This window comes from Rhagoletis pomonella, unplaced genomic scaffold (genome assembly GCF_013731165.1).
Source record: "Rhagoletis pomonella isolate Grant_MI unplaced genomic scaffold, Rhpom_1.0 Rhpom_scaffold_00012, whole genome shotgun sequence".
Taxonomy (NCBI): domain Eukaryota; kingdom Metazoa; phylum Arthropoda; class Insecta; order Diptera; family Tephritidae; genus Rhagoletis; species Rhagoletis pomonella.
In genome coordinates this window covers 17,522,445-17,532,872 of record NW_023458566.1, presented here as the reverse complement: position 1 = coordinate 17,532,872, position 10,428 = coordinate 17,522,445, and the positions used below count along the sequence as shown (strand labels likewise).

General features: G+C 32.8%; 1 protein-coding gene across 2 annotated transcripts in view; it reads right to left on the bottom strand.

The window, feature by feature from the left end:
- Window positions 1–5,959, bottom strand: part of LOC118747980 (U6 snRNA-associated Sm-like protein LSm2) — a 21,013-nt gene extending 15,054 nt beyond the window's left edge. The window contains exons 1-3 of one of the 2 annotated variants that reach the window (XR_004994006.1): window positions 5,875–5,959; window positions 5,726–5,793; window positions 5,389–5,667 (exon numbers count right to left, since the gene is read on the bottom strand). Coding sequence is in view for 1 of the 2 variants with exons in the window: in XM_036482222.1 (XP_036338115.1) it covers window positions 5,451–5,667; window positions 5,726–5,793; window positions 5,875–5,877 (288 nt within the window). In the remaining variant the exon portion in view is untranslated. Of the gene's footprint in view, window positions 1–5,369; window positions 5,668–5,725; window positions 5,794–5,874 lie in introns of those variants that run through there. The other variant, XM_036482222.1, reaches the window with a different exon arrangement.
- Window positions 5,960–10,428: the final 4,469 nt, after the last annotated feature.

Below are 10,428 nucleotides of genomic sequence, written 5' to 3'. Positions count from 1 at the left end.
GCATTCCTACCGAACTATGTCAGTTCAAGTCCCTCATATTATTTCTCTCACCCCTGGGCTCCTCCTTTCTAGTATCGGGACCCACTCCCAGGTAGGGTTCAGGGCCAACTCCGCGAGTCCGCGCGTTCCCCCTACTCCCCTGCGTTGACCTGAATAAATAATTAAAGCTTATCAGCCCTGTAAACCCACCTCTGACAACTGTTCCACCCATTGCTGTCACGGGTGGGACATTAGAGTGGTCCAAAAAAATTAAGTCGGCGTTTTAATGCTGGCACCCCCTAGGATTGATCTATACCGAAAAAATATACGTCTATTGTTTTATTTTGAAATCAAAAAATATTTAGGGAGTGCTCAAAGCGCTCAAGTTTTCCATGTATTTTATATGGAGAAAAAACAATTTTTCGTAGAAATGGTATAAAACTCTTGAAAATCAATATTTTTCGACCGGAAAACTGTGGTTCTCTTCAGGAGACTTCCAATATTAATATCCAATTGTTTATTTAACCTTTTTTATGATCCCATTGCATTTTCTTAGGGCTTTGGAGGACCTATAAAATATAGTTACCATGAAAAATTCGGTATTATTACTGGGAATCTCCTGAAGATAAATAAAGTTTTCCGATCGAAAAATATTGATTTTCAAGAATTCTACACTATTTCTACGAAAAGTTGTTTTTTCTCCATATAAAATACATGGAAAACTTTGAGCGCTTTGAGCACTACCTAAATTATTTTTTATTTCAAAATAAAAAAAATGGGTATATTTTTTTCGGTATATTACAATCCTAGGGGGTGGCGGCATTAAAAATCCGAGCTTATTTTTTTTACATACATTTTTGGACCACTTTAGTGGGACATGCTTTACTGTTGAATTTACTTAGAACTTAATTTCCAAACGTAGAAAACGTAATACAAATGAATTTAAAGTTTTAGTTTGTTATTTTTCGGTTGATTCAAGAACTTTTTCAAATGTCTTATCCACACGTTTGTTAGTTTTATAAAAAAAAATTATAACTTTTCCACTAAGGTTCAGTTTCTCATGGAACCACCCTAACGTTATAAAAGTTTATGTTATATAAATACTTAAATTATGTTTCCATATATATGTAAAAGATGTCTGTTGAATTCAGCAGTGCGCCCGGTGAAACTTTTGGAATGTCATTTTCGTTTTTCCACTTTCTTTTCCAATAGGGAAGGGTGTAAAAGGAGACAAAAAGACACATCATCACAATCGAACACTTGTGTTAAAGGCACTGTACCAAATCAAAATAATAAGCATAATTTGCGTGTAGTGTGATTAAAAGTGGATAACATCGAAAGTAATCAAGGTGTCTTTTTCCTTTTTCACCACTTTTCTTTGAAATTGTTCATCCAGTAAATTCGAATTTATGAATGTTCATATGTATACATACATATGTATTTATGTAAATATTTACATATATGTTTCCATTTACATATACAAAATAGGAATGTTAATCCTGCAATCCCGGCCTTTTTGAGATCCCAAAAATCCCGGGATTCTTGGCAAATAGTCCCGGGATTTTCAGGATTTGTAATTTGCACTGATGGCAATAATAGAAACTCCCTTTCTTGACCAGTATTGGCTATATTTCTTTTTTATTTAATAATTAATATTTTTTTTAAATGTCTAGCTCATTATAGTTACATATAACACCGCGCATTAGTAATTTCTAAACCCAAATATCAACCATGGGCCAAATATAGTAAAATTGCGTTTTTAGTTTTTCACTCTGACATCAGTAATTTAAAAATGATTTCAAAATTCAGAGAAATGTGCTTAGACAAGAAGTGTGGGTATCAAATTAAAGAGGAAATCCTGAAGAATTTAAATAGATTCAATTTTATGGTGCAGAAGAACTGGTAAGTATTGAAAACGTCCTTTTAAATTTTGTCCTTGAAATTTCGCAATATTTGTTTTTGAAAAAATTATAAATATGTTAAGGACTTATATAAGGTCGATAAGATCATTTATTTTGGAACGAATTTCCGTCATCCCTTGTCAAGTTTGGTTTGCAGACAAACCGGTTTCGGCGTTGTGCCATCTTCAGTGTCGTCGTCGATAAGATCCTCCAATTTCGTACATCTAACTTTATGAGCTTAAAAAATTATAAAAAATACAAATTTAATTTTTTTTTAATTCTAAAAAAAACTTCCTCTTGCATTTGGTACCCATATTTTTATTCTATATTGCATTGAATTTTTTTTAATAATTTTTGGATTTAATCATATTTTTGAAATTACAAAGTCCTTTAAAATAAATCCTGACGTGAGAGAGAAAAAATAAAAACGCCACTTTAAATAAAAAATTTGGTTTCAAACCCATTTATTTATTATTTATTTTATGGTAGGAGAGCTTCTCAAACAATATAGAAGCAATTTTTTCGATTTAAGTTGTTGAAAATTAATGAATATCTAAATCCCGGGACTAATCCCGCGATTGTAATAACGACATCTCGGAAATCCCGGGATCGGAAAATGAACATCCCTAATACATACACAGACATACATATGTAGTATGTATAAACTTTCCAAATACATATTTACTTCGTCCATCTTATTCAGTGACTCGGCTTCCTGCTTTTACTGCAAACGTTAAAAAGTTAAGTCCTTCGACAGTTGCGAATATCGAAAAAAAGAACAATGAATGAATATTACAGCATTAAAATTAAATAAAACGAACGCAAAGGCATACAGAGTGCACGTGAATGTGGGATGTAGAAGATTTGATGGCGGAATGGCGGCTTGCGATTTATGACATCCGACTAATGGACTGCTGCGACCCTTCGCGTTGTCAATCGCAAGCGAATGTTTAGGCTATTTCCTTTTATGTATTTTGTTTTTATTTTCTTTTTTTGTGTTATTTATTTTATTTTATAGCTGCTGCCACCCAAAGAGTAATTCTAACAGCACTTGTTGTTGGTGCAATATCAATGACCTTATAATGACATTCCGATATGGTCTCAGTTTATGACACACTTTTTGAAGCATACGTTTTATTTAACAACTCACGTTTTTCTTTTTTGTATTTTTAAAGATTTATGTTAGCACATGATTCAATTTGACCAGGTCTGCATACATAAATGCATATGTATGTACATACATATGTAAGTAAGTAAGTAATGTATGTACATATGTACATATGTAAATATGCATGTCGCTATTTTATTTGTGATACTATGTACATACATATGTATATAAATATAGGTATATACATGCATATTGGAAGTATGTATCTACACTAACAACGGACTTCACCGACTCTTATCACATGTATTTATTGTTGTGAAATTTACTTACACGCTAGGGCTACTTTTTTAGTAAAGCAGTTAAATAAACTAAAACGTATTTAATAAGATACATATGTACTTACATTATATAATTTTATAAAAGGAAATGCTAGACATTAAATTTAAAATTTTTTCCCTGTTAAAGTTAGCATTTTTTTCACTCGTAATGCAATCTTAAAACGAAAATATCTAGGAAAAATTACCTGATCTAGAAAAGCGGTCTACAGATTAGTAATCTATGATCCAAAATTAAGTTTACATGTCGCGTTTTTTTTTTTTTTTTTGTGTGTGTGTCGTTTTAATGGGCCCCCTTTTGATTAGTGGGAAACCTTAGAATTTAAATGTTATGTTAAAAAAATACATATTTTGCTGTGACGGGTGGATATCCAATAAGCATTTCTTGAAGGCATATAACTTCTCACAATAAACGCACTTTTGTAATAACTTACCACCATTTATTTTTGCCTTTAATACCTGAGGAATGCCTTGAAAACTTGATGCAAAAATATTACGGCATTTATATATGCATTTATAACAATAAAATAGAGAAAAAAGTGGTAAGAATTTATGTAATTTATTTTTTTTTACCTGAGGTGTCGTGGTCGCTGGAATGGCCCTTATGTTACTGAATGAACTATATTCTTATAACTACAAAAATAATAATATAAAATAAAGTTCAAGAAATCGGATAAACGAGGATATAAACATGTGAGTACTGCAGAAAGGTAGTAATAAAGCTCTTTAAGCACCGGAGTTCTTCAGTATCGAATTTATAATTAACACTGGTTTTTGATAAACACTGATACTAGTTTAATGATATAGTAGTTGTTTTTTAAATTATTTTTGTTTCTTGCGAGAGTAATCTTCCAACTTTTGTACAAAGCGGAATTTCGAAAGAAAATGATTTAGGGGTTTTCTTTATTAAGGTAACGATGGGTATGTATAATGAAAAATATACATCAGACTCCAACGATTTTAGCGCCATCGCACTACTTCTAAAGCCCAAATAAGATAGCTGCTCCTGCAAGGTTCGTATCAACTACTAATGACATGAAAGAACACGTTGATTGTGAGTTCAGAATCATTGTATTTTTTAGTAGATATCGAACATAATAGTAGGCACAATATCTACATACATAAAAAAAATAATCCCGAAATGAAAAAAACCTCGCTGCTGTCAAATAAAGCCAGCTAAATACATAAGACTGTATAAAACTTGGAATCTGTTTTAAATACATACATATATATACATATGTATATGTACATATGTTTTTTTGAATTATTCATTGTATTTATATTTTAGTTGCGTCTTTTCTTTTATGGATATGTAAATCAAAATTTGTAAATCTTTATAAAAATTAACAAATGTTACTCAAAATTTGAAACTTTATACGATTTTTTAGAATCCTTGAATATGCAGTTTTGTAGCCCATTAAATTTTAGTATAATGAAGTTCAAGCTCTTACCGGGGGCTTTGTTTTTTTGTTCTCGCATTTTCTTCCATACAAAGTATGTACGTTGGACATTTTTTTTTAAATGGAGAAAATGAGCAACACCTTACAAAAATCAACGGTGAGTCCTAGCTACTTAAAATTAGAGCTTTGTTGCCCTAAAATTGAGTGAGCTACAAAACTGCATACTCAGAATGTTTCTGAATGAATTTTGCTAATTTTTGTATAAAGCTTGAAACTTTGACATACATGGGGGGGAGATTCTGTAACCAGTTAGCGACAATTTTCGGATCGGTATCGCTTTTGTTGACGTATGATATGAACATTTTGTTAGATAATGAGCTACACTTTCGTAAAAAAAAAATAATAAACATTAAAATAGGAAAGGCAAATGGCTCTCTTCCCTGTTTATATTTTCGCCGCTGTACTACATACATATTCAGATTATCTAGAAAAACGTGCGAAGCCACTCTTTCTAACTTTGAATAGATGTATTACGACACCGAGAACAGTTTAGGAACTTTCTTAAAAACAGCCTAGCTCAGGGAATGCATATGTATGTACAGGGCGTAAAAACAGGATCTTTTGGCAAAATAAATATAAAATAACGTTTTTACACGAAAGCTTACATTTTAATTATTGACTTGATGTGTATATGTACTATATGAACTGCATGGAAATGTTTATACTTTTATCTCGTACTGACGACGGCTTCCTTCCGCGCTGCATCCTGTAATAGTTGAGTGTCTACCTCATCGCCAGGTAATTGTACGTACCGAACAACGGAGCCTCTGATGAAACAATTCTTCACGGACAACATATGTGGATATTTATCTGGATCCGTAACATTAATATCGGTTAATTTAATATTTAAGTACTGGTCTACAGAATGTAATGTTCCGCAAATGCTACAAATAAAAAGGGATTAGAGAACTACCGGGCAGCAAATACGAATGAAAGGCATACCTTAAGTCATTTTTAAGTTCCACGACGACATCTTTCCCCACAAGGGATTTGAAGAATGAGTAGAAGAGCTATGTCGTTGGAGGAATGAAAGAGAATACATTTTTGATGAATAAAGCTTTGTAAATTTAATATACTTTTAAAAAACCTACCATTTGATAAATGTGTTTGGAATTTGCAGCAAAACTGGAATTGTTTAAGCGGTTGTCAAAATGAAACAGCTGATAGCGTTGCCAGATGAGAGCTTGCCTGCCAAACAAAGAACGTATATCAGATAACGTAAATATAGAATTTACGATCTACTAAAATTTTCTAGCAACAGCGCGAACCGCTCCAACTGTTGGTGGCGACATCTGCTTGTGAATGTTGTCCTTATCTGAACACACGCTCAAAATTAGAAATTCTTCGTGAATCGGTTAGAGGCGAAAATCCGTTAGTGGGAATTGAGTTTTAAATAAAAATAACAATTAACAATACTTTTGTTTCTTAACAGCTAATAATAATAGATTGGCGCTAACACATACGTTAGTATGTGCCGACTCCGAACGGCCATTGTATTTTTATGAGAAGCTGTTTTTCATGGCAAAAATATACGCGGAGGTTTGCCATTGCCTGCCGAGGGGCGACCGCTATTAACAAAAAAAAGCTTTTTTATTTTCGTTTATTTTTTATGCTGGGTTGAACCGGGCTTGAGCCCTGGCCCTTCGGAGTGGTAGCGCGCACTGCTAACCACTACACCACAGCGGCCACCACAGATAGTTATCAATAAATATCAGTAGTTTTCTTTACGCAAAAATTAGCAGAAGCGAGTCAAATCACTTACATACATAAGTATGTATATTTCATTTTAATATTTTTAAACAATCGTATTCTAAAACATGTTTTGCCTAAAACTTTCTCAAATAACTATCGTTTCATACCCATCCTATAACATTTGACATGACTTAACTTATTGATTAGATTTAAATTTTTAGGGAAGTGTTAACACTTTTTAAAATATCGGGTGAGATATTTAATACAAACTTCGCAAGAACACTATTTTGATTTATCAAAAAAAAAATTGACAAAATAGGTTTGCTAATTTCGGAGTCTATAAGAAGGATACACACATACTTACATTCAATAATAACTACAGGGGTAGGCACTCACGATGTTACCAATGAAAAATGCCATAGTTTTGTTAATTTTTATAAGCCTTTATTCAGCCTTATAATGAATTTCATTTTCCCCAAATCTGTTCAATTTTCACGTTTAGTTTCCATATATTAACTATGGGCGGATAACAAGTTTTCGGGCGAATTTTTTTCGAGTGAAACTCAGGATAAGGCAGAATATTTTTCAACTGTGGGTAAACAAATCTTACAATGAATATTTACCTAACTTCCTAATAAGCTAGAGACTTAACACTTCAAATTTTCAGCCCTATTTCCATGCCAATGACAATCCAGCTAATGACAATTGTCACCATTAGAGCGCTTAAAGTATATAGTATGTGGTATAGTATTAGGCGCAGTAATTGTGACAATAGTCATACGATGAATTTTGTCAATGACGTGGGAATAGGGCGGTTAGCTCAAAACCCTATGACAATGCAAAATGAAAGATGAAGTATCCCCTAAGTGGCGCAGGTGTCGAAATTTTGGGAACCCCGTACTTATGGTCCGATTTGCTTCATATATATTTAGGTAGAACGGATATTACTTAAATAAAAATAAATAACTCCACAAAAAATTTTGCCATTATGGGATGAGGAGCTCGACTTTTATTTTTGATTGGCCACCTTTAGCGCGGATAACATCATCGGATCTGTCTGGAAATGATCCACACGCTGCACGAATATGGCCTGGCGATACTTTGCGGCGATGAGCAATCTTAAAGGCGTTGCATTTCTCTTTTTTTTTAGTTGATACTTTGGCGTCAGGAATGGACCATATGGAGAAATCCATTTGGTCTAAGACCGGTGAATATTGTGGCCATTGTTGCAAAGAAATTAAGCTGGCAAGTTTTTTTCTAAAAAACGTTGAATTTCGCGAACTCCGTGCGATGGTGCATAGTCTTATTGAAACGTGAAATGTTTTCGTGCCCAAAGTTATAAAGCATCGTTTAAAATGTTTTCATCGTTTGAAATAAGGAACCATTAGATATAGTCTGAATAAAATGAAAACCGAAATTTACAATCAGCTGAATGCCTATTGGGGAAAGGCCCGGGCTATTAGTTCTGTTAGACCAGCAAAAACAGGCTTGCTTAGAAATGCCACTGTATTCCTGGGCAGCTACTCCAATGAGTTGCAGCTACGGCATCAATTGTTTCTTTCGAGCCACATTCTATCTACGTGAGTCTATACAAGTCTTTGCACTCCAAATTAGTTACAATTGAGGCCAGTTTTAAGAAGTAGGAAGGCCAGACCGGGGATCCCGGGATAGAAATATTGTACCGCGTTGACATTATTGGGTCATATCAACATCAATTCTGTAATGAAATTGGCGAAACATCAATTAACCACTTTCTGTGTCAATGTCTGCAGCCGAGTTGACTGGAATACCTGGAGTCACGCTACTTCGCCAATCTGGCAGAGTTGTCAGGGGTGAAAATGTTGGACCAACCAAATTTTATTTGGGATCAAAATGATTTCAGCAGGTTAATGCTCTGATTATTCTTTCTTTTCTCTTTGATTAGGAGCCTCGGGTAGGGGAATGTGTCTCTTCCTGGCATTCACTCACAGATAGTACTCATAATGGAAAAATAATATAAAAAAAACTTTTTAATATACAACGCTTTTATAAATGGACTAAAAAGTAGAAAATAATACTTCTCAGTCCCATAGAATTTGTTTTGATAACTTTTGATTTTGAAATTTTAGCAAAAGTCATTATAAACAATCTATGAAATTGAAAATGAAAAACGTGGAGCGCATGCAATACAAGGCATTCGATTTAATTTACAATAGTCAAACTACATAACGTAGACCTAAAATTTCTACAGCGAAAGTAGAACTTTGAAATCGATTTTAAGCGGTCGTTATTAATATACCCACATACATACATACATATATTACTTTTCATATCAATTCAAGTGTATTACATGGTGGAATAATAACAAGGTGTTGTCAGTAGCAACGTGTTTGTTGTGATTTTGACAAGATCGGCATGCTTATTTTCAGTGCTGCCGATCTTAATTTTTATACTACTATTCGTTGGGAAATAGTATCTAAAATACTCCATTTTAGTAATTCGTTTTATCGCGATTTTTAAAGAACTTGGTGTTTTCAGAACAATATTAATATTTAAAATTGCTGGATTTGTATAATTTTTGTCCTCAAAAAGTAGAAAAATAAAAGATATCGTGGTTATCAATGGAAAAAAAACGTACACAAAAATCGTATGGAAAGGCGCTCTTTTATATTAAATAACTTTTGCTGCATTGTCATAATATTGAGCCAAATGAACTACTGATACACTAGAATAGAGTGGCTGCATGGTTAAATTAGGAATTCGCTTATATTATCGATATTTATGTGTTTTAATCTATTTAGAAAATCATTTACAGTCTTATAGGAAATTGCCTTATTTTACGGCTTTTATTTTTTTAAAGTTACAATATATGTCCAAGCTGTGTGGAGCTGCCGATACAAACATATATTCAGGCTTATAAGCCTGTAATTATACATTTTTCTACATTTAATTTAAAATAGTATGCACCAACGGATTAAAGGTAGTAAATAATTAGTACCTTTTCTAGTACTTTAAAATGCGTGACCGGAATAGACCTGCCGAAAAAGTGAGGTTAAGTTACTGACAACACCTTGTTATTATTACACCATGGTGTATTACATGCGCCCCACTCTTTTCATTTTCAATTTCATAGATTGTTTATAATGACTTTTGCTAAAATTTCAAAATCAAAAGTTATCAAAACAAATTCTATGGGACTGAGAAGTATTATTTTCTACTTTTTAGTCCATTTATAAAAGCGTTGTATATTAAAAAGTTTTTTTTATATTATTTATTTTCTACTTTTTAGTCCTGTCTGAATAAAAGTTTGCAATAGATATTAAAATAATTTAACGATATTAATAGAAAGGTGCACACACATGCATTTACATATGTATGTACATACAAACGAGCACCAATTAATTTTATTTAAAGAAATGGCGTGTCGTCTATTTCCGGTGTAGCAAACGTAGTACATAGGGCGACATCTAGATGTCATCTACCTCGCCCTATTCACTATGCTTTTTTATAGGAGCTTTGCAAAGCTTTGCTTTATGGTGTCGGACACACAACATTGAAAGTTTCTGGAACACAACATTGAAAGTTTCTGGACACACAACATTACAAGTTGATAAAAGCGTTGTAAAAATATATGCTTGCTCTTTCAGACTTCACTTTCGTTATATTTTTCCTAAGAGGTTAAAATTTTTACCGCCTAGCAGATGATCATTTGCGCTTATGTAATCCTTGAGAATCTTTTTAATTAAATACATACGTATGTAAGTAACTTTCAAATTTGTTTTTTATTTATTTAAAACTAACAATAATAAGATCTGTTTTAGATAAAATTTAAATTTTAAATCACAAATGTTGTTACTACAGGTGTACGCAACATGCCAGAATCTGCCTAATTATTTTGGTTTGTCGGATATTAACTTAAATATATCTATATATCTATATATCTACATATGTATATGTATGTATATGTGTGTATG